Here is a 26,084-nt window from a genome sequence, read left to right on the forward strand (position 1 = left end):
TTTAAAACGGACGACATGACAAGTATTAGCTTTTGATTTATACAAAAAAGATCAAAATCAGTGCACCCAGTAAAAAGATATAACGTATAATACAACGTAGGGTGACGAAAAAACCGTCAAGTAAATACGCAATATTAGATATAACTCACAAATTACGAATCAAATCTCAATTAAATTTGAATGGGACCACGTGACGAATAGTAGCTTTTAATTTATATAAGAAACGTCAAAATCGGTGCACCCAGTAAAAAGTTATGAGGTATAATACAACGTAAGGTGACGAAAATAATGTCAAGTAAATACGCGTTATCAAAGATTAATCAAAAAGTAGTTATCAGATCTCGATAAAATTTATATGTGACCACATGATAAACATCAGCTTTCGATTAAAGTAAAAATTATCAAAATCGATACACCCAGTAAAAAGTTATTGCGGATTTTCAAGAGTTTCTCTCGATTTCTCTAGGATCCCATCATCAGATCCTAGTTTCCTTATCATGGTACCAAACTAGGGATATTCCCTTTCCAACAAAAAAAGAATTATCAAAATCGGTACACCCAGTAGAAAGTTATGTGGTATAATACAACGTAGGTCGACGAAAAAAGCGTCAAGTAAAAACGCATTATTAGATATAATTCGAAAAGTAGTTGTTAGATCTCAAATAAATTTAAATGGGACCAATCGGCACACACCACCTTTCGATTAAAACAAAATTTGTCGAAATCGGTCTACCTGGTCAAAAGTTCTGATGTAACATACATAAAAAAAAAAAAAAAAAAAAAAAAAAATACAGTCGAATTGAGAACCTCCTCCTTTTTTGGAAGTCGGTTAAAAAGAGCCGGACCTAGTGGGTCTCCTTGCTGAACGCCGACATTAGAAAAAATTGTATTTTCGCCAAAAAGTAGTTTAGATGGTGAACTGTAACATTGCCAAACATAAGGATAAATTTCAGGAAGATGTAATGAAACTTCGTTAAGCAAGGTTGCTCTGTCTAAAGAATTAAAAGCATTCTTTAGATCAACTTTCAGCAGAACTTCAGCCTCATTACTTTTTAAAAAAGTACGAGCCGCGTGAACTGCTGCTTCACAGCTTCCTTTGCTTCCAAAGCCCAATTGTATTGGTTGAAATTTTGTTTTTAGGCTGGAGACTATGTGTCTACATGCCAATTTAGACGCCAGACGGCGAAATGTGGTCCCAATAGCAATCGGACGGATACTACCGTCTTTTTTGTTAAAGGCACATAGTCTTGCACCGTAAATATGAGACAAAAAAGATGAAGATACCTTGCCAGATAACATGAAATTACAAAGATTGGTTATGTCATTCAAGAGAGCCCTGCCAGCGTCACCGGCTGAGACACTCACAAGATCTTTAAGATGTTGTGGTGTGATGCCGTCTATGCCGCTAGCAGAGCCACTTGTGAACGACATAATTGCAGCATAGGTGTCTTCATCTTTAACCTGTAAAACATTATTGAAAATAGGTGGACTTGGGGGCAAGGACGCCGGATTCGGTAAGGGATGCTTTTCACGTAAGGCTTCTAGCGTTTTATTATCAAAAGGTGCGAGGGTATCACTAGAGAAAAGAATGCGAGCTGCATTCTTAAGATCTCCATCCATTGCTTTATTTTCAATAATTTTACTAGAATCAGAATATAAAGGTCGTGGGTTTTTAGGAATGATAATCGGAATGTCTAACAAGCTATTCTGTTTTAATTTAGTTGATAAAGAACCATTTTTGGTTTTATCAACATGTAAAAATTTATAGGAAAATAAAAAAAGATTTTGCCAGGCCGAATCAGTGTCCGAAATACATTTTTTAATTACAGACGATAGTGATCTAGCTAGAGACATCCTCGCTCCTCTAGGAACTCGTTTAACAAGCGGAATATTTTGGTGACATTTTAAAATAAATTTTTCAAATGGAACCGAATTATTATCACTGGTTACGGTTGATGAAGTATCAGTTAAAATAGGTAATGAATGCACTAATGGATCGCTGTGGCAACGGGTGGTGTGAATTTTTAAGCCTTTGCGGCCCCTAAACAACTTTCCGTTAGTGCATTCTGGACAAGTGAAAAGTTCCGGTTGAGATACATTGGTTGTTTTAAAACTATTTGACATATTATCGCACTAAACAATGTACACTTAAATACACACACATAAAGTCACTATAATGGCGTTGCTGCGGCGTCGGCAGCACGGAGACCCGCTGCAGGGGCACCCGGCTGCTTGCCTCAGGCCGCCGTCATTGCTCGGCAACGCCACGCTCAGGAAATCTGAAAAAGAAAAACGTTAAAGCGTAATCTTGTAATTTATATATAATTCCGATATTGTCGGAATTATTTTATGCAATTTGATGTCAATTTAATCAAGAAATATGATCGAAATAATAAAATATAAAAATAAAATTTAGAGAGAATATTTTTGAAGTTGACATCAAATTGACATCTATCGAGATCTGATGAAGACATTTTGGGTAATAATTGATAACGCGCATTTACTGTTTTTTTTTTTGTCTGCCTATGTTCTTATTACTAGTCGATGTAATTGAACTCGGTTTTATGTTCGTTTGCGCGCAAATACAACTATCAATTTATGCAGAAGCAACAGAGCCTTCACTAGAATAGCCTACTGGCGTTAAATTTGGAAACCCACCACTGTATGTACTGTAAAATCAAACTCAAAATGTTTAAGTGCTAAACCAAAAAAATTACTTGTAAATAAAATGCTGCCTAAAATTTAGTTAAAGATTCGTTGTATCACAGTTAAGTGGAACACTCGTTTTATCCCAGAAAATAATTTTCTCATCATTAGCGGTAACTTCGTAGAGCCTTACTTCGCAGGGCCTTAATTAAAAGTTGTATTTTTTTAATAATCTTGTTACAAGATTAAAAAGGTTGTTAACAAAGCTGTAGAACTTATTCGTTTTTTTTTTTTTTTTATGAAACTTGGTTGGCAAACAAACGTACGTCTCACCTGATGGTAAGTGATTAACGTAGTTTATAGACGTCTGCAACACTAGTAACATCGCGAGCGCGTTGCCGATCAGGATTTAAGAACATTAAGATTTTTAAGAATACAATTGTTTATCACCAATTTTTTCTACTTAAGCCATATAATAGTGGATTTAAACTACAGGTGCGACAGTCTTGTAAAGTTTCACAAAACTTCCTTGGACTAATTAGATTTTAACGACAATGAAAAACGACTTACAAATAATTTTATTCTATTTCAAGTAAATTTTAATAAGCTTGGAAAAAAATACGAAATTTTACATTTAATATATTTAAATGATTTTTTTTTACATATAATATATTTAAAATTGTCAAACCAATATTCTTAAATATTGCTTATTAAATACCAAAATTAAGTCTAGAACGATTCTGCTTGTGACGTTTATTTAAAGATATTATTTATCTTAATATATAAAATTCTCGTGTCACAGTTTTCGTTGCCATACTCCTCCGAAACGGCTTGACCGATTTTGATGAAATTTTTTGTGCTTATCCGGTATCTATGAGAATCGGCCAACATCTATTTTTCATCCCCCTAAATGTTAGGGGTAGTCCACTCCTAAATTTTTTTTTTTTTTTTAGACAAAATTTTTAATTTCTATTTTTTTATGATACAACATTAAAAAATACATACAACCCTAAATTTTCAACCCTCTACCATCAACCCCTATTTTTAATAGCGTTTAGCGGCAAGACAACGATTGCCGGGTCAGCTAGTTATTATCATTACAGCCTAAACAGTCCACTGCTGGACATAGGCCTCCACAAGTTTACGCCAAAAATAACGTGAACTCATGTGTTTTGCCCATAGTCACCACGCTGGGCAGGCGGGTTGGTGACCGCAGTACTGGCTTTGTCGCACCGAAGACGCTGCTGCCCGTTTTCGGCCTGTGTATTTCAAAGCCAGCAGTTGGATGGTTATCCCGCCATCGGTCGGCTTCTTAAGTTCCAAGGTGGTTGTGGAACCTTGTTATCCCTTAGTCGCCTCTTACGGCACCCACGGGAAGAGAGGGGGTGGCTAAATTCTTTAGTGCCGTAGCCACGCAGCACAGCAGTGCAGCTAGTTATTAATAAATGTGTTAAATTAATTTGTGAATAGAAGGGTAGGTTACAAGAGTATAATACGAATATGCTTTATTGTATACTAAGAGAGGAAATTTTTACATTGTCATGTCGGGCCGGGATGGGAACCCGGTCCTGCTAGACAAGGCATCGTCGGGATTGTTCAGAGGTGAGCCGGACAGTCCCCATGGAGGAGAAGTCTGGTCTTTTCGCCGAAGCCAGCCTGTCGCTGGAGGGATCCTATTACCTGCAGATCCGGGACCCTCCATTTAAAGCGGCTGAAGGCTTCCGCAGGGATTTTGGTCGGTAGTGCACCCCCAAGTGCTGAAGCCGACATACGGTCTAGGAATGCCTACCCGGGCATCCTGGATATCACCCGTAAATGGGTTACCCTGCGATATCAAAAAAAAAAAAGGAAATTTTTACATCGAAAAGGAAAATGAAAACGTGTACAATAGCATTGTAATCATATTTTTTTTTGTAAAGAAACATTTTTTTGTAAGAAAACGAAAAAAAAAATTTGGGCAAGTCAGTCGGAAGTTTTGCGCTCACGTACATTTCTACGATTTGTTTTTACTTAAATTATCATCACCTCAGCTTATCGCAGTCCACTGCTGGGCATAGGCCTCCACAAGTTCGCGCCAAAAATACCATGAACTTATGTGTCTTGCCCTAGTCACAACGCTGGGCAGGCGGGTTGGTGACCGCAGGGCTGGCTTTGTCGTACCGAAGACGCTGCTGCCCGTCTTCTTCCAGTGTATTTCAAACCCAGCGGTTATCCCGCCATCGGTCGGCTTTTTAAATTCCAAGGTGATACTGTGTTGTCCCTTAGTCGCCTCTTACGACGCCCACGGGACCTTACTTTTATACATTTTACTTATATACAATATTGTATTGAAAATTTGGATATGAAATATGAAAAAAAGTATTATGTTTGTATTTTGTAATCGTAATAGATTCTATCAATTTTATTTATGAAATTTATTCATACAGAAATGTCATTGCAACAACTAAAGAAAAATTACTTATAAAAAAAAGAATTCTCTATAACTCTGACATGTTCACGTGTTCTGACTTAAGACATGTACAAAACCTTACTTAATATCAATAAAAAAAAAATATCTTAATCGTTAAATCATTAAAAGAGAACAATAGGATTTTAGTAACAAAGACCACATTTAATAGTCAAAAAATGTGCAAGTCATAGACTTAAGGTGATTTTACACACCATTAGAATATTAATAGTACTTGATTAAAACAAGTCGACCCGAATTTAATTCACTTTTAGTCAATGATTTGACTGAAGTAGTTGATATAATTATTTCAGCCTATATACCCAGTGACGTAGCGAGCTTAACTGGCGCCCGGGGCACAATTCCTTTGGCCCTCCTCCCCATTCGAGAACCATATAATATATTAAGCAATTTTTTGTTTTGCGGACCATATATATTTCAACTACATATTTTAATTATGTTGTGCGTTTATATCATGAGTTCACACCGCACATACAAAAAAAAAATGAGTGTGCTTGACCGCACAACTGAAGTAAAACTTATGCACATAGGCTTGCACTGTGTCTTAGATATAAAAAACGTAACTGGCTGTGAGAGAAAGAAAATGCGTGCTTGCACCTCTGTCTCTTGCTCTGTTCGCCTCGCCCGATCTCACTTTTCGTAACGCTCTCGTCACGAATTCACCAGCTTGCTCCTCAAGTCTTGCGTGCGTAAATAAGTATTACTTCAACGATACGTGATATATCATTTATTAACATGACAGATTTCTGTACGAACACTAATAATCTTTGATTCTTTCTTTCGTTCTAATAGTAGTTAATCGTTAGAATTGTCTTCTGCTATCAATACTTCTAAGACGTATAAATACTATTTATGGCAGTATATTTATTTTTAAACGACCGTTCTTCAGCTCCAACTCAAGGTGTGTAAAAAATATTGTTTTTAATATGTATAAAAAAATTTTTTTATTGTGGCTGATGAAAATATTTCAGTGAGTGTAAAGTCCTTCTTAAATATATTTCATATCGATCACCTGATAAGTATCAGTTGCTTAACAATGATTATAATGACCATCGTTTTATAGTTTTTGTAATTTTTTCGTAATATCTGATTGTCTTAGATAGCGATTCTACATAGTATATTGTTCTGGGACGTGCTCCCGAAGTGTTTTGAAGGGCATATAATTGCGTTTGTTCGCAAACGAAAAAAAAACAGACTTCAGTTTCATAAGCTGTGTTGCAGTAAAGAATATAGCCACCACATCTCTTCCCGTGGCTGTCGTAAGAGGCAACTAAGGGATAACACAGTTCCAGTACCACCTTGGAACTTAATAAGCCGAGCGATGGCGGGATAACCATCCAACTGTTGGCTTTGAAATACACAGGCCGAAGACGGGCAGCAGCGTCTTCGGTGCGACAAAGCCAGCCCTGCAGTCACCAACCCGCCTGCCCAGCGTGGTGACTATGGACAACACATATGAGTTCACACCATTTTTGGCGTGGAGGCTTATGTCCAGCAGTGGACTGCGATAGGCTAAAGTGATGTAGTCATGTAGTGACAGTTTTAAAAATATGTTAGATGTAAAGAATAACTTAACAGATTTTACGGTTATTGAAAACAGTAGGCACGGGCTTAATCTCTATACGTGATTTTGTTCGTATATAATTTTAAAAATAATCTGTATTTTCATAATTTTATTTAATCACAATTATTAATAAAGTATTCTTAGAAATTTTATTTTAAGCGGCAATTCGAATTATTGTTTTATGAATCTTGTTATTTCACTTAAACCTACCATGAAAAGTATTCAGCCGATAAAAATCTACGAAAACCTCAGCATCTGAAAACGGGATTCATTCCCAGAATTTATTACAAAATTAATTTAATATTTACCTTGTTTTATAATAATGATATTATTGTAGCGTTTGAAGTATCTCGTAGGCGGTAGTTCGGACAAAGCGTTTATAATTCAAATATTATTTATGTTAATAAAGGTTTTAAGAATTTATTTATCACAAAAACATTATGCTCACTTACAACTCATTGTGTTAATACAATCATCTCAATACAATCAATACAGAAAAGTAGGATGTCACAATTACCTCTCCAATGCTTAATTGAAACATTTACAATAACATTGTACATACTTATTCTTTTGATTTTGATTTAAAAAAATTCATGCCGTTCGAAGTTTACCTTTCTATTCAATTCTATCCCTTAAACCTAAAACGCATTTGGCCTCTACATTACATGTGATTGAAGTGTCGATAACGTAACATCAGCTAAAAACTTCTAACGACTTCAAAAAAAGTATTTGATATACACATATGATATCAGAACTTTGGACTGGGTGTAAATTTTTTTTTCAATAACATACATATCAATAAAACAGATAAAACCGATTAAAATTTTACAAAAAACAAATTAGGTTCAAACCAGTTTCACTTTTAAGTAGGTTAAAAATAATAAGACTTAATTTGTTAACTTAACCTTCCGGATAATAAGTAGGTAGATGTAATAAACGTTCTATTTGATCTACGTAATTACGTGTTAGCGAGACCTGATTTAAAAAAATTATATTTATAATTAACACCTTTAGGCTGATATTGATCTGATTCCAAAAATAAATAAAGTGATATATTATGTGATGAAAAATAAATAAAAATTAATTCCGACTTATCTCTTATTAAATGGAAACTAAATGATACGTTGATAAAATTTTAATTACACTATAAAATTTATTTTTTTCTCGCTAATTTTTTTTTCCGTAATAAAATTCGGCAGTGGCCTGAATAGATGATGACAGTAGCTACTCGTGATTTTTTTAAGGATTGTTATTCTGTTTTTGAAGTGAAACTAGTTTAGAAAAGCTGTGATGTGAAATTCGATAAAATAAAAATTCGTCACGATAAAAAATAAGAAACATAAATGTATAGGATAGAATGAGATGGAATAAATCGCAAAGACATTCTTACTACTTTTAGAAGTTACACTTCTGCCATCTGTGAATTGCATACACACACAATTTTTATCATTTTGTGATTTGTATCCAAAAAGGAAAATAGAAGAACCTCGTCAACAGTAATAAAAAGACGATTTAAAATATCATAGAAACTTTAGCGTGAAGATCAGCGCAACTAGTAATAACACATAACAGAGTTTACCATGAGAGGTTCTTATGAAGATGTGTTTTTTCGGCGTTATTATAGTAATTTGTACTATAATCACACTCTCGGGCTCAAAAATCGAACTCACAGCACTATAGTAGCAAGCTGGGCCAACTGCGCTAACGGGCAATTACTTTTTACAGCTCTATGCCTATCTATCTATTTATATCTATACATATAATAAAATGGTAGGAAAGTCAAAACTGTACATTGAATATTTTTTTAAAAGAATACTTGAGGTGTGATCTACAATCGATACCGAAGCCAAAAATATAGTTTTTAGAATTTTTGTCTATTTGTCTGTTTGTCTGTTAGTCTGTATGTATGTCCGGGATAAACTCAAAAAGTACCGCATGGATTTACTTCAAATTTGGCACGAATATTATTAAGAAGTCGGGTCAACATATATCTATATATATTATCACGCTATCACCTACGGGGAACTAGCAGTGAACCTTCTGTAACAACGTGTAATCTAACGACGCATATTTGAATGTTGTTATTATGTTAATAACCATGCTATAAGCTAGCTTCACACTATAAATAAAGACATTCTGTAGTATATTTAGTATCAGCATTGCACCCGTGCGAAACCGGGGCGGGTCGCTAGTATTATTATATAATTACTCTTTGACGGTTCGCAGGAAAGTGGACATAAGAAAACCAAACCATTAGTACCTTTACACAGGTTTGGTTTTCTTTGGTTTGTTGTTGTATGGATTAATTAGTTGTACAGCTTTCTTCAATGTTTATATGGATTTTAGATGCCTGATGATGGTCCAATAAAGGATCGAAACGTCGCATGAATTTGCAATTAGTGGTTTGATTGGCACCTTATGTCCACTTTCCTGCGAACCGTCAAAGAGTACTTATAGCAAATGGACGCAACGATAAATAATAATTATTATATAATCTTTAGTCTTATCACATTAACCTACTATTAGTAGGTATATCGAAAAATCGCATTAAAATTATAGTTTATGTGTTTATGTCCTTGTCTTCGTGCCCTTGGTCTCAACCTCATTGGGTACAAATTAATAATAAAAAAATTATTGCAAATTTACGACTTTTACGTAAAGCAATTAATTACTTGAATAAATTAACTAGAATTTTTGTGTAGTGTTTATGTACAACCGCTTTGAGGTAGTAAGTAAAATTGTACGCGTCTAACAATGCGGTTGGTGTTTCAATTTCCGCTTGGGATGGACATTTGTATTTGTATATAATATCTTTTCAGTGTGGACGTTTCTTGTTGTGGGTCTTCTCACCGTATCTCGGAGAGTACGTTAAGCTGTCGGTTCCGTCATAGTAGAGAATATAATTGCCAGTCCGCAGTAGAACAGCTTGGTTGCTTAAGCTCCAACCTTCTCCTACATGGAGAAACAGGCCTATGCCCAGCAGTGGGATGTTACAGGCTGAAATGTTTGTCGTTCGTTTGCATATGTACTAGTTCTAGGGTTATAGTTACTGTAAATAATTGAATACTCTAGTATTAAAGCAACATATTCTGTTTGACATGACTGATTGACTGATTTATTATTGTCGTATAATTTTGTAAAGAAAATGATAAATGCGTGGAGTTAAAAACCTGAAATGTAAGAATGTTAGTTAAAAAAAGGATTTTTAAATTTTTTTGTGTTTTTTTTTTTTTTAATCTAATAACATACACACACGGTCGTCTGTTCCTATGGTAAGCGTCTTAATGCTTGTGTTACAGGTAACAACCGACTGTTATAACTATATAAATATTTTTTTTTATAAATATACATAGAACTAATACACATATAAATATATAAATATAAATATTACACGCAGACTCAGGCGGGAATCGAGCCCGCAACCCGCGGCTCAGAAAGCAGGTCCACTGCAAACTGCGCCAACGGGCTAGTCAAAAAATATTACCCATAAATTATTACCCATAGTAACGTGCATATTCAAAACTTCATTGTAATTGATGATATTTTATTAATAAAATACACTAACACCAAATCTTTTTGTGTGCACTTATGTACGCACGTAAGAAGTTATTCACCATTGGCTAGCTAATTTCACGTTGGTAGCTACGTCTTCGTTGACTAGCTAACTTCAGGGTGTCGGTTTTTTCGTGACGGTGTGCGCGCGCATCGTAAACATTTACTCTTATCGTTTTTGTCTTACGCACCAAAAGAATTATAACTTAAAAGATAACTGAATTAAATTTAACTGGTTGGTTGGTCTATCGGCAGACAACGTTTAACCGATTGGAGTGTGACGATTATTATGTAAACATTTTTGAATATTATATCAAAAATTGACCGCTCCAGCGGGGTTCGAACCCGCGTCTCCGACTGACCGTGTCGGCGCTCTAGCCAATTAAGCTATGGAACGATGTACCCGCTAGAGCGAAATTTTTGATATGATGATTTTTATTTTCGGTTTAAGCGAACCGTGGTATTATGTAATTAATAAATGCTGTGATAGTTACGTACGTAGCATTACGTCGAATGTGTACTGATAATGTCGACACTGATGTCCGGTAAAACGCGAATGAGTTTATGTAAAATCTTATTATGAGTGTTAATTGTAAATTGTAATTTTTATTCTTTTACGTATCTTAATAAATAAAATAAATATAAAAATAAACATAATTATAAAACAATATAAAAAGGACACGTGATAATTTCACGTAAATTTATCATATAAGTGCTTCATTAATTAAATTAATGTAAACAAAATGGCTATCATATAGACAGACGCATGCTTAAATACATATTATAAAAAAAAAAATTGAATTAACAAAAAGATCGCAGAAAATAAAAAACTGTAATTTGACAAAAATTACCGTTCTCAAGCTATTTTTTTACGTTTAGTCCGCGCTTCACAACATTGCGACATTTTAAGGGATTAATGTAATAACGTACGTAATTCCATGGATTATCTTTTTTTTATAAAATCGTCGACATTTGAGGAAATGTTTTCTGATCGATCGACTAACTAAACCAAGTTTAAAAAGTAGTTTTTTGATTCGACTGCATTTTATTTTATGGGTATTAAATTTTTTTTCTACCTTTACCGTAATATACTCGAAATATTTTATAGACATTATTTGTTGATGTATATTGAAATCGTTTTGAATTTTTTATGATTACGATTTATTTAACTGAGGTAGGGCACAGCAGAAACTTCCTGCTCAAAATCTGGAGCAGCCCGACTGGGGTAGTACCTCGACCTTACAGAAGACCACAGCTACATAATACTGTTTTCAAGCAGTATTGTGTTCCTGTTGGCGAGTAAGGTGACCAGAGCTCCTGGGGGGATTGGGGATTGGGTCGGCAACGCGCTTTCGATGCTTCTGGTATTGTAGACATCTGTAAGCTACGGTAATTTCTTACCATCAGGTGAGCCGTACGCTTGTTTGCCGACCTATTGATATAAAAAAAAGTCATGGTTCTTAAGGAGGTCTCCGTCGTGACGGACCTTACACACACTTTTTTTACAGATGTTCACACACACATCATTTGCATACAGTACCATGTTAACAAGAATCCATTATGCCTCAAATTTCTTAATGATAAAAATTAAAAAAACATTCCCTTTTTTGTGAAGTCAAAACCGGTTAAAGACGAACATGTAAAGGAGTAATGAGACGCGTGTCTAGATTTAATGACGCTGATAACAATTGTCGTAAACAAGCATATTTTTAATGAAATTCAATTATTTTAATTATGTCGTCGTAATGAAGTCTACACACTGAATGCCGCGCAACGCTATAAAGGAGCAACGCTATATTTCATATACTTATAAATCTGAATAATTGAGTTATTATTGTACACATCCTACTAATATTATAAATGTGAATGTAAGTTTGTTTGTTACGCTTTCACGCGAAAACTACTTAGCCGACCATCATGAAACTTTGTACACATATTCTTGGAAGTATTAGAAGTAACATAAGATACTACTGATTAAAAAAAATCGATCCGAGCGAAGCCGCGGGTAGAAGCTAGTGTGTCTGTAAAAGCTAAAAGTGGACATTTATTTTGGCTAAAGTGAGGTTGAAATTTGGTGTTGAAGTTAAAGAGAAAATAAGAGTTGGCTGGGCTAGAAAAGTAAACATATAAGCAATGATAAATATTACTATTATATGTATTGTTATATCTTTTTTTAGGGAATATTTATACATATATTGTAAATATCGTGTGCGACAGTAACATCAACTCTGGTGTAGTGTGAGAGCAGTCGCCTAAAATACCGACGGTTTGCGGGCTCGGATATTTGTGTTTGTACGAATATTTCTTTTCGGTTAGGAAATCTGTTCTTATGCCGTTGATCCCGTTTGTTCTCATAAATACACGAAGAATGAGGCCTATGCCCAGCGGTGGGGTGATTCAGGCTGAATCGTGACATGTCAGTATAGGTTACTAGTTAGCTACAAATAGTTATAATAATGGGTTTAACTTAGGCATTAAGCTAATCTTAATTAATTAGTTAGTAATAATTAATAAATTATTAGCGACTGAATAAAATTTTACATTTTACCACTTACGGCATTTTTCTCAATTCTATCAGAATAAATTTGCATTGTGATCTATACTTTATGTATCTTTAGCCATCATATTTCATAATAATTTGGATCGCATCATTTGGGAGTTGTTTCCCTATGAATTCCCAAGGCGCATTCTGTATACGTTAAAACAAATGTACCGTGCAAAATACAATAGACATATTCAACGCATCGCAAAGCTTTCAGTGTCATTTCACCCTAATATATTTACTTAAAAGAATATTTCATACAATCTTATCTCCATACATTTAATTCCATTAAACGGTCAAACTTCAATCATTTTCGTGACCTGACCCCCATTCCGTGACACAGAGGGCGTCAGCGTGACATTTTAAGCTAGACTGATGAAAGGGTGATTAATGATCAAATGTAAGAATAATTCATTTTTATTTTAAACATTTTTATTGAATATAAAAGAAGGAGTTTAATCCCCTGATCCTTTTTCAATACAACCTTCAGAGCGAGAAAGGTTTACAAGTTCACAGTTGAAATAATAAGAATTAATAATTGTATGACTGTGCTATAAAGCGAAGAAAAAAGTGTGTGTGTACTTATGTACGCACGTAAGAAATTATACTTCAATGGCTAGCTAACTTCATGTTGCTAACTTCTTCTTCGTTGACTAGCTAGCTTCAGGGCGTCGGTTTTTAACCAACTTCCAAAAAAGGAGGATTTTCTCAATTCATCTGTATTTTTTTTTATGTACGTTACATCAGAAGTTTTGACTGGGTGGACCGATTTCGACAAATTTTTTTGTAATCGAAAGGTAGTGTGTGTCAATTGGTCCATTTTAATTTATTTGAGATCTAACAACTACTTTTCGAGTTATATCTAGTAATGCGTTTTTACTTGACGCTTTTTCGTCGACCTACGTTGTATTATACCGCATAACTTTCTACTGGATGTACCGATTTTGATAATTCTTTTTTTGTTGGAAAGGAGATATCCCAAGTTTAGTACCATGATAAGGAAACCAGGATTTGATGATGGGATCCCAGAGAAATTGATGGAAATTCTTGAAAATCCGCAATAACTTTTTACTGCATGTACCGATTTTGATAATTCTTGTTTTGTTGGAAAGGGGATATCCCTGGTTTGGTACCATGATAAGGAAACCAGGATCTGATGATGGGATCCTAGAGAAATCGAGGGAAACTCTTGAAAATCCGCAATAACTTTTTACTGGGTGTACTGATTTTGATAATTTTTAATTTAATCGAAAGCTAATGTTTATCATGTGGTCACATATAAATTTTATCGAGATCTGATAACTACTTTTTGAGTAATCTTTGATAACGCGTACTTGACTATTTTTTCTTCGATCTACGTTGTATTACTCTTCGATGTAATTGAAGTCGGTTTTTTTTTCTTTTGCGAGCAAACACAATTATTAGTTACGGTGTGCAAACGCGTTGTAAAAATTTACTCTATCGAGCCAAAAGAAGCATAACTTCAAAACAAAAGATATTCGAAAAAAAGGTCAATGCATAATTCAATGTCAACGCATATTAGCAAAAACTAACTTTCCAATATCAGAAAAATCGTTATATACAGTCAAAAGTTATGAGGCATGACACATCGTAATATACAGTCGAAATGAGAATCTCCTCCTTTTTTATATTCGGTTCAAATATTTTTATGTCTATATAAATATTTATATAATAAATAAATACAAACGATTTAATTTAATTTGTCTTGTAATTGATATGATTTAATTTTTAATGTTTTATCTTTCAAACGGGAACTTGAAAATTATTTTTTGTACATGGTAATAAAACTTCTGGAAACAAATTTATAAACCTGTTATCAATGAGTGGAGGACGTGTGAACTTAAATTGATGAGCTTATATAATAATACATAACTAATACTACATAGCTATATGATACAACGAAGAAAATAAAAATATTCTAATTTAAAAACGTATTGGCAAACTCAGTGTGACACGTCATCGGGCCCGCTGGACTGACGATCTACATGAGATTGCTGGTGTAGGGTGGATGAGGATTGCAGAAAATTGGATTATCTGGCGCGAACTTGGAGAGGCCTATGGCTAGCAGTGAACTTTTTGGCGTTTATTTGCTTGTGTTATTTGGTCATATTTAATGTTAAGCGAGATTCGACGAGTGATTTTATGAATAATCTATAATAGTCCGTCTTTCATTGCCTATGTTTTTGATTACTTACATTAAATAAATATATATCTTTAAGTATCTTATATCACATACACGCTCGTCTTTACGTATATAAAAAAAGTGTGTTTGTCAGCTCCGACGCACGACTGGATCTTACTCCTACAGATCGATTGTCTAAATAGGCACAAAAAAGGCTTACTAGTCTAAGAAAAAGATTAACACCATATCAATTGGTAAACATATTAATTTGGACCGCATAACAAATAAACGAATCAAATATCGCCATCTATAGGGTGGCGTTTTTAGAAAACATCGTCGTCTATGGCGATATCGATAGATGGCGTTACGAGAAACGTAACGAGGTCATTCGTTCAGTAGATTCTACTCCTCATATTTTTTTCATACCAGGGGTCTTAGATGAAAATCAATTCTTAAAGAAGATTAAACTCCAAAAAGAACTCCAAAAAGGACGCCGCGTTGGCGCAACAGTCATAGCCACGGATTGTACCTGTTGCGCTGGCGGTTGCGGGTTCTCCGCACATGACAAACATTTGTTTTGGCCATACAGGTGTTTGCCGTGGTCTGGGTGTTTGTGCAGTCCTTGTGGGTCTCCTCACCGTTCCTCGAAGAGCACGTTAAGCCGTCGGTCCCGGTTGTTATCATGTACACCTGATAGCGATCTTTACTCATAGTAGGGAATATATTCGCCAATCCGCATTGGAGCAACGTGGTGGATTAAGCTTTGATCCTTCTCCTACATGGGGAAAGAGGCCTATGCCCAGCAGTGGGATATTACAGGCTGAAGCGTAAGCGTAAACTCCAAAAAGGTTCAACGAGTAGCTTTTGAGTTATACCTTATATGTGTTGCACTGTGCTAGTTGATGATGAATTCAAGTCAGCTTTTCTCATTTTGGGAACAAACACCAGTCATAGACTAAATATTGTTACGAACACACAAAGAAACTAGCGCCATCTAGCGGCAACCATTGTCAATTGTCAAGTCCATTTGCGATAAAAGTGAATAATTCTTGAGTCATTTAGATAGTATGATAAACTTACCGCCGTTTTGAATTATTTATCTATGAACACAGTTTTTATGGAGACCACGTCAACATTCTACCTCTAGTAACTAAATTCAGTGATAGATAAAGAATTGACACTGGCCGTTAGAAGATAGGGATATATCTTATTACTAGGTCAATGTCCAAGCAAATGAAAATTTCTGCCAGCTTAACTTATTTAACTATAAAATCACAATGTATCAGATATTATATATATAATTACTTTATTGATTTAATGAACATGCATTAATTAAACAACGCCACTTAATCAATAAGTAAAAATCTTGTTGAAATCTTGTTTAACGTTCTGAAATACGATTAAAATATAATATTACGTAATATGATTGACTTGTTACGAATTCCATAAAACTAAATACAGAAAAAGAATGTTTTTTGTACCTTTTTAAAGTTTTAAGCTTGATTAATTGAATATAATTGGTAAATAATAATAAGGTTCGTTGGATATTTTATTGTAAACCAAATAATAAATAAATAAAGGCTTCAGATTAAATCCTGAAGGGTCAAAATTGTATGTATAAGCCGATAACTAATTTATGTACGCTTGATTTAGGGAGTAAGCTGGTGAATGCGCGACGGGAGCGTTACGAAATGCGTGATCGGGTGAGGCGAACGGAGCAAGAGAAAGAGCTGTGAGCACACATTTTCTTTCTCTCTTTCTTTCTTAGCCAGTTACGTTTCGTATATCTAAGACGAAACGCAGGCTTATTGTGCAGAAGTTTTACTTCAGTCGTGTGGTCTAAAGCACACTCGTTTTTTTCAAAGTAGGTGTTGCTATAAATATACTGAACCGATTGCGTCAAAAAGTGGTATGCGTATAACTGAAGATCAAAAATAACAAACAAATTATAGGTCCCAAAATTCGAACATAAACAAGAATTACACGCATAGCTTTATAAGCCGCAGATAGTTATAAGAAAATAAATGTATGGACCACAAATGATAATAAAGTTAAGGCTAAAGACTGAAAAATAAATTCTGTATTATTAATAATTAGCTGTGTCCGCGACTACGTCCGCGTGGAATTTAATAAAAAAATTATGGGTCAGTTCGCAGACTTATAAAAAGCCTAAGTTACTCTTTATTATATCAGCTATCTGCCAGTGAAAGTCAGCTGCTTGAGAGATTAGCCGAAAAAAACAGACTGATAGACAGACAGACAGACAGACAAAAATTATAAAAAAAAAAAAAAATTGATATATGTATCGTGTATACATCCATATGCACACGTGACACAAAAATAAAATCGTAGATATTACAAAATAGCACGGTGTCGTCTCCTGTCAAAGATTTTCATTGTAATATGAAACTTTGAATGGTTACGGGTTTCTGTAAAAATCTCAGTATAGACGGCGCCACGATTCGCTTAAACCGAATATAAAAATTATCATATCAAAAATTTCGATCTAGCAGGTACATCGTTCCATAGCTTAATTGGCTAGAGCGCCGACACGGTCAGTCGGAGACGCGGGTTCGAACCCCGCTGGAGCGGTCAATTTTTGATATGATATACAAAAATGTTTAGAATATTAATGTTTTGTTTATTTGACCTAAACTTAGAAAACTTATTACGTAAGACATAATAAAAACATCACATTACTATCCCAGCTAAAAATAAATCAATGTCAGAAAAGAACGTTCAAATAAAAAAAAAGTAAATAAAACGATGTCACGTCACCAGTATTACGTAAAATGATGATTCATTTCACTTTACTTATATGATGAAAAGACGAAGAAAAAGCTTCTTTATGACGACGATACTCTAAAATGTTTCACAACAGCGGGTTTTATTATCTGAGCCGAGATTATCTTAAACGCTACCTCATTTGTATCTTGAGATTGCGACGTCACTGTGTAAGAGTCCCATATATCTTTGCAATAAATACCTAATTTTATTATTTTTACTGCTAGCACTTTTGCATAGTTTACTTTCTGCTCCGAGGGTTGTGGGTCGATTCCCGCCTCGAGTCTGGGTGTGATATATGTATTTATTGATATACTAGCTGACCTCGCAAACATTGCTTTGCCATACATTTTACTAACCCCTTAATCCCCTCCCATCCCTTATAAATTAGGGGTATGAAAAATAAATTTTGGCCGATTCTCAGATCTACCCAATATGCACACAAAATTTCATAAAAATCGGTCCAGTCGTTTCGGAAGAGCATTTCAACTAACATTGTGACACGAGAATTTTATATAGGTATAAGGACTATTATGTATTTATATTACACGTTGAGCGACTTTAAATTTGTTGACCAGTCATTTCGTCAACACAAGCTATGAAAGGGCTATGCTTGGGGTTTCTCTCAAAGATATGAGATGTATATGATGATAAAAGTGTTGTGTTCCTGTTGTATAAAACAGTACGCTTGAAAATAAATCCAAGCGTGCATCTCATCGTCATCATCATTGCGCATACCATCGTCGATGACAGGACTCGCTTGACGCGACCCGTTAAATACGACATAGCATAGACACTCCCAGTTGTTATCATATAGCGACCGCTCATAGAAGGGAATATATCCGTCAACCCGCATTGAATCAGCGTTGTGGATTAAGCTCTGATCCTTCTCCTACATGGGGAAAAAGGCCTATGTCCAGTAGTGGCATATTATAGGCTGCAACGTAATCGTATAGATAAAAAATTGCATATAATCTAATATATAAAATTCTCGTGTCGCGGTGTTTGTAGTTAAACTACTCCGAAACGGCTTGACCGATTCTCATGAAGTTTTGTGTGCATATTGGATAGGTCTGAGAATCGAACACACCTGATTTTTTTTTAATTTTTTTATAAAATGTTTACTTTTTATTTTATTATGATTTGGCGTTGAAAAATACATACAATCCTAAATTTTCACCCTTCTACCACCAACCCCTATTTTTAATTAGCATTTAGCGGCAAGACAACGTTTGCTGAGTCAGCCAGTACATATATAAAAATAAAATAAAAAAAGAATCAAAAAGTTTTAATTATTGAGATTATTATTATTAAAAATTAAACTAAGATCTTCCCTAGTTGCAGTCTATCACCTTAAAATTAAAGATTAGAGACATTTCAATTCTTACACAAATTAAACTATGTATATTAGTGTCAAAATACAAAATATGTTACTTGTTAAAAGTAACTTTAAGCGAGGCCCGAGATTTAGATCAAGACACTATTTTGAATACGACATTGAGAAGATTTTATTTTAAAAACTCACTTCGAGAACGAGCAGAATATTTAAACCTATTAAATATTCTGCTCGTTCTCGAAGTGAGTTTTTAAAATAAAATTTATAATCTGGCACGACATTCGGTAACATCAGTCATTTTGATAAAGACTTAATTAAAAAAGTTAAAAAAAATTCACATTAGCAAACGTAAATTTTTAATGATCGTTAAATTTAAAAATTTCTTCCGTAATAAGTGACAGCCTAAGTTGATAAACAATTATTTTTTTTTTAGATAATATACAACCTTATTGCTTGCACTAAAGAGTATATTTTAATATATTTATAATCTGTATCGCGCATATGTAGAGAGTTGTATATATGTCATTGCCAACATCAGTGTCAGATTTTAGGGCGCCAAAATTTGTCAACATCGCAAAAAATATTGATTTATTTGACATCGTGTAATTATATCGATCAATCTAGAACGAAATTATCGTATTACATACACACGGATTGTTTACTTGAGAAAGTTTTTTTATGTCAATAATTTAAGTGACATTTTGGCGATAAAATTCGATTTTTTTTTATTGACACAATAACGTGCGAATTATTGCCTGGCGATGGCAATGAATGTGCAAATAAAATAAAAAATTTATGTCAACTATTTTAATAAAATAAATATAAAAAATATGTGTAATTTTGAACAAATCGTACAACACTTGTAACACCTTGTCAGTCAATACATACACAATTTTATATATTAATGAATTACTTTTTTGGTAATAAGAAATAAAACATTTTATAAGAATCACTTAACATATAAATAATCTTGCAAACGTAAAATATATTAAAATTAAAAATATATAATTACATAATTACATATATTTAAAAAATCGGAGTATCGATTTTGTTTTATAGTCTTAAATACGTTCAAATTAATTGATGAGAAGTAGCTTTTTTTCAATATCGTCTACTTTTAAAAATACTCTATTTTAATACTTTAAAAATATTTATCTTATATGTCCTAATAAATAAAAGATGAAGAGTTGTATTATATTTTTGTTTTTTTTTAGTTCCAATTTATATATAATAACAAATTCGCATTATTAGATATAATTATTATATTATATAATTTCAATGGAGTCCAATCCCACACGACCAACATTAGCTTTCGATTCAAAAAAAGATCATCGAAATCGGTCCGCCCAGTCAATAGTTCTACGGTAACATACATAAAAAAAATATTAAAAATTACAATCGAATTGAGAACCATTCACAACCAATCTAAGGATATTTGGAAGTCGGTTAAAAATAAAGCTTTAGTTCCTCGCATAGCTCGTTGGTAGCTTTTGATTCAGAAGCTCGATATTAAGATTGAGTAGAGACCTAGAAATCATAGAAAGATGTCGATGCTTTGAATCGTAACACATCAACCGATATGGCAGCTCCAATAAATATTGATACGTTCCAGTTTATATATGTATTATTTACAAGTATTTTTATCGAAAAAAAATATTTAGCTTTACCAGTCGGCTGTTACCTATAACACAAGCGTTAAGTTGCTTACTTTAGGAACAGACGACCGTGTGTGTATTGTGTAGATATTTATTATTATTATATTAATCTTTTGATCGAAGTGTTAATACAAATATGATATCTATACATATAATAAAATGGTAGGAAAATCAAAACTGTACATTGAATATTTTTTTTAAAGAATACTTGGGATGTGATCTAAAATCGATACCGAAGCCAAAAATATAGTTTTTAGAATTTTTGTCTGTTTGTCTGTATGTATGTCCGGGATAAACTCAAAAAGTACAGCATGGATTTACTTCAAATTTTGGTACGAATATTATTAAGAAGTCTGGTCAACATATAGGCTACATAATATCACGCTATCACCTACTGGGAACGAGCAGTGAACCTTTATTTCTTCAACGCATTCTGTAACAACGTGTAATCTAACGACGCATATTTGAATGTTGTTATTATGTTAACCATGCTATAAGCTAGCTTCATACTATAAATAAAGACATTCTGTAGTATATTTAGTATCAGCATTGCACCCGTGCGAAGTCGGGGCGGGTGGCTAGTCAACACATAAATCAGTACACCCGTAACAAGCTACAAGGTGACACAGATAGAAAACTTTTTTTGAAGTCAGTTAGAAATTATATCTAAGCAATATTTAATGCTGTCTTTTGTAAACTTAAATGTTTGTATTTTGATCTTATAAACGATACCAAGAATGTTAGTTTATTCATAAATCAATCATTTAAATCAATTATTCATAAATTATGGGTAATCATTTTAACATTTACATCGAGAAAGATTTCTTTTTTTTTTTACTGATTTTAAGACGTCTTTAATGTAAAGGGCACGTCAAAGAGCAACCTCACGTGAAGGGGGCGATGTCAAATTTATAACGAGATTAATAGACACTTGCCAGGGTTCCTTAAGGTTTTTGAATGAGTTTAATGTATATATAATTGATTAATTAATTTATTATGTATATATATATATATATATATATATACTTAAGTTTTTTTTTTAGTTTAAGATAATTTAATAATTCAAAAAGTCGCCTTCATGATTTTTGTAAGTGTACAGTACATAATGTGTGAAATTGGTGTGATTTATTGTGTAATTATAGAATTTTTATTTGCTAAGATGTCAAATAAATTCACAGATAACAAAAAAAAGGTTTAATGTATATATATTATTATTATAAATATATTAATTTTTTTTCATAATCTTACAAAAGAAAAGTTCAGAACATTTATTTGAAAGCATAAATTATTTTTAATGCTTTTTTTTAAGTTTTGAGAAATATAAAATTTATTTGGAGAAAATTAAAAACTCAGTATATTTTCAAACTTAATTATCATACCATCCATCTGCTGGCTTTGAAATACACAGGCCGAAAACGGACAGCAGCGTTTTCTCTGCGACAAAACCCTGCGGTCACCAACACAAATGAGTTCTAGCCACTTTTGGCGCGAACTTGTGGAGGCCTATGTCCAGCAGTGGACTAGGATAGGCTGAAGTGATGATGATGAGTGAGGCTTTGCCAGATCAGTTTATTACGTGTCAGTATTTAATTTAAATACAGCTTTGTATTCACTGGGCTTCGGCCCTTATGATGATAAAAAAGTGTGTGTACAAATTATTTAATTTTCGTATTAAATTAACACGAAATGCGAATTATAAAGAGGCTGCGGGCGATAACTATATAAAATAAAATTTGTCTTAAATTTTAGATAAAACGCGATAATAATTGCAAAATTGAAGGTAATGAGAGTATTTATTGATAAGTGCTTTTTTATTGACTTACGTTACTAGATAGCGAATCGTCCTGGCTTCGTTTGGAATTGTTGTAAAGAAAATAGGATGCTTAATACTTCAAGCCACATTTACGTTACTAAGGAGGAATAGCGTTGGCAATAGAACTTTGACAATTTTTATTTTATTTCACATAAAACAATCTTCAAAGTAAAAATTACTTACACTCAAACTTTTAATAATGAAACAACCAAAAATACCAAATTCATATCATTCAATTGATTTTCAAAAGCTTCTTTTGCATACACAAGAAAATAATTTAAAATTATGTACATATATATATATATATATATATATATATATATATATATATATATATATATATATATATATAAAAACACTCGTAAACATAAAGTAAATAATGATAAATTGTAATCAAATCTAATAATCTTAAATTAAGAAATTAATTTATCTTTTACTGGAAACCCGCGACCTTGACACGATAAAAAATTTAAAAACATTCGAAAGCAACGTTATCTTAAAATCTTTACTTTATAATCATGTTCTTAGATATATATTTAATACATCATTTTAATTTTTTATATAAATTTCAAGATTTATCTGCGTTTTTTAAAACAGAAATATATATTTTATAATCTTTAATCAGTATCATTAAATTCGTTGTTATTGGTGTTTGTAAGCTTAAATGAATTCATGAATATAATTTTTTTAAATATATGACTAGGTTGGCGAGCAAGATTAAGGCTCAACTGATGGTAAGCGGTTACCGTTCCACCAACCCTTTCCTGGAGCTCTGTCCATCTTACTTAGCACCGGAAGACAGCACTACTAGCTAGTTAATTATTAAGCTGTGATCTTCTGCGAGGCTTATAATACTTCCCCAGATTGACTGCTACAGATTTGGAGCAAGATATAATGAGATGATGGTGTGCCCTATTTTAGTTGTATGTAATTCAATTTAAAACATCTCGTTTGTAGACATAATACATAAGGTACTTAATAATACAATTTTGAGCTGATTTTTTTTCTTTACATTTTAGCTACCATAGTGCACTGTATTGTGTTTTGTGAATTTCAAATACAATATAATAGTCAAGATATCATAGAAGATCAATTTAGCTTCTTCATAATAATATCCAATAGATTTTTTTTTAAACCAGTTCATCGGCGTAATTGGTGACGAATATATATAAAAAAATATAAATATACAATAACAGTCGACTGTAGCCAAATATATTTATTTTTGTTAAATATACATAAAAAATAATACACATATAACATCCAGATTCAAGCGGGAATCGAAACTGCAATCCGCGGAACAGAAAGCAGAGCCACTACTAACTGCGCCAGCGGGCTAGTATAATATTTATTATTAGCATGCATTATAATACTACTAAATTGTAGTGACGAAACTATAACATAATTATGTAAGCAAAAAGTAACCACCTACTGAACCCAGGCGTTTATTAAGTGAAATGGTACCTTACAGTTTTCGAATTATAAGTAATTCATTTGTTGCCTCTGTGAATTATGACTGCGTTTAACCCAAATTTTTAAATCGGGTTTATGAGAACAGACATAATTGTACTTACAACTGCAAACTGTTGAATGTGTGATTTATTATGTATAATTTTCTTATTCATCTTTTAAAGCCATGTTTTATAAATGCAATATATGAAACTCTTAAAATTTTTTATATACCAGATTTGGCCCATGTCGATACTTTTTTTATTTATTTAAAAATTAACATCCACGGTTTAAAAATGCTATGCCTTGTCATGCCTTGTTGCCTGTCGATGACGTTTATAGAGATTTGGCTCATAAGACATGGATGAGATATTTAGGTAGCTTATAACCTACGTCAATAAAAATATAATAAAACGCAAAAAATAATTTGACACCTAATTTCGAAATCGATAAGTTCAAAAAGCACAAATCATCAATTTACAGCAATACAATTTTACACTAATGTACGAAAAGGTAAACTCGAAAATTTATTTATTCAAGTAGGTTTTATGGAATTTTAAATGTTATTAAAAAAATAGTTTTTACTATTTTTTTTTATCGAATAAAATTCATTTAAAAAAGTGAATCTGTATAAAATTCAGTTGTAAAGAACTATAAAGGAACTCAATATTTACTGAGTAAAGAAAATCAGAATATCGCATAAAATATATCAAAAATTTAGTCCATAGAACATTAGAAAACACACCTAAAAGCCTCCGGTCATCGAACCCGAAGCAATAAAATGCATCAGGTCTATATTCTTCGGCCTAACAACATGACAGGTCGTTTGTCAGCTGTCAGACATTTGTTCTTTTGCTTTTCTTTTCGTGTTAGATCATCTATTTGTGATTTATTTTGAGTTTTATTGCTAGGCGTGTGGCTTTTAGCGAATTATAGAACGGTTGAAATCAATTGTATAATACGATGAATTGAATGTGTTACAAATAAAATTATTTGATGTTATGTAAAACGTTCTTTGTAATATACGAGACTTTAAATAGTGAATAGAATATATCTTGTATGCGAATGATTTTATTAGTAGATGTCAAGTGGTATTCTAATTTATTATTAGTTATATACTTTTTTATTATTGACTAGCTAATTGGTATTGATTTTAGATGTGTGGGAATTTGTAATGCAATTCTTTTTGATCCTTCGTCGGACCTGGCGATTAAGGTGTATTGGATGATTTTAAGATTGGTTAGTTTAAGAGTATAGTGATTTTGTTTTGATCAATGGGGTTGACATAGTCGCTAAGCGGCCAAAGCCTCCTACATTAAACAAATAAAGAAAAAAATATATATTATTGACTAGCTGAGCCCGCGACTTCGTCCGCGTGGAATTTAACAACAACAAAGTTATTGTTCAGTTTGCAGAGTTATAAAATAAATACATTTCTAAAATAAAAGTAGCCTAGGTTACTCCTTACTTACTACATTGGCTATCTGCCAGTGAAAATCCCGTCAAAATCGGTCCAGCCGTTTCAGAGATTAGCCGGAACAAACAGACAGACAGATAGACAAAAATCATAAAAAATGTTATTTTGGTATATGTACTGTGTATACCGTACATCCATATGCATTTAGTAAAAAGCGGTTATTTTAATATTACAAACAGACACTCCAATTTTATTTATTTGTATAGATAATAAATTGATAATTATATTCTTTTTTATTATTAGAATATTGCTTAGGAAAAACTTTAATGAAAATTGAACTTTAACGCTTTATTAATATTAATTATTTTTACTTGGATGTACTTTGATTGAGGGAAGTTGCCCAGTCCTGCAAATTGTCAAACACTCATAAGTTTATTGAAATTTTCAAATTTTCTGCATGATTTTCTTTATTTTTTTTTTCCATAAGAAATAAAAAATCGTAAAAAAAGATATATATAATCAGAGGAACCGGTTGAAATATCCGTTTTAGTTTCGGCTTAAGAAAATCTAGTTTCGAAGTTGGTTTTGATTTCGGGCAATAATAGTCCGAAACTTTCAGCCCCACCGAAACTTTGTGTCTGTGGAATGTTTTGCGTCGTTCCGCGAACCTAACCGCCCCCCATCGCCGCTGGCTTAGATACCAAAGAGTAAATAATTAC

General features: G+C 33.0%; 1 protein-coding gene across 1 annotated transcript in view; it reads left to right on the forward strand.

Annotated features, from left to right (window-relative positions):
- The first annotated feature begins 2,176 nt into the window (after window positions 1-2,176).
- LOC123657662 (neuropeptide SIFamide receptor-like) overlaps window positions 2,177-26,084 on the forward strand; it is a 28,272-nt gene continuing 4,364 nt past the window's right edge. Inside the window, exon 1 of the mRNA XM_045593183.1 lies at window positions 2,177-2,241. Within this exon, the coding sequence (XP_045449139.1) occupies window positions 2,177-2,241 (65 nt within the window). The remainder of the gene's footprint in view (window positions 2,242-26,084) is intronic.

Source organism: Melitaea cinxia, chromosome 11 (genome assembly GCF_905220565.1).
Source record: "Melitaea cinxia chromosome 11, ilMelCinx1.1, whole genome shotgun sequence".
In the NCBI taxonomy this organism is placed as follows: Eukaryota; Metazoa; Arthropoda; class Insecta; order Lepidoptera; family Nymphalidae; genus Melitaea; species Melitaea cinxia.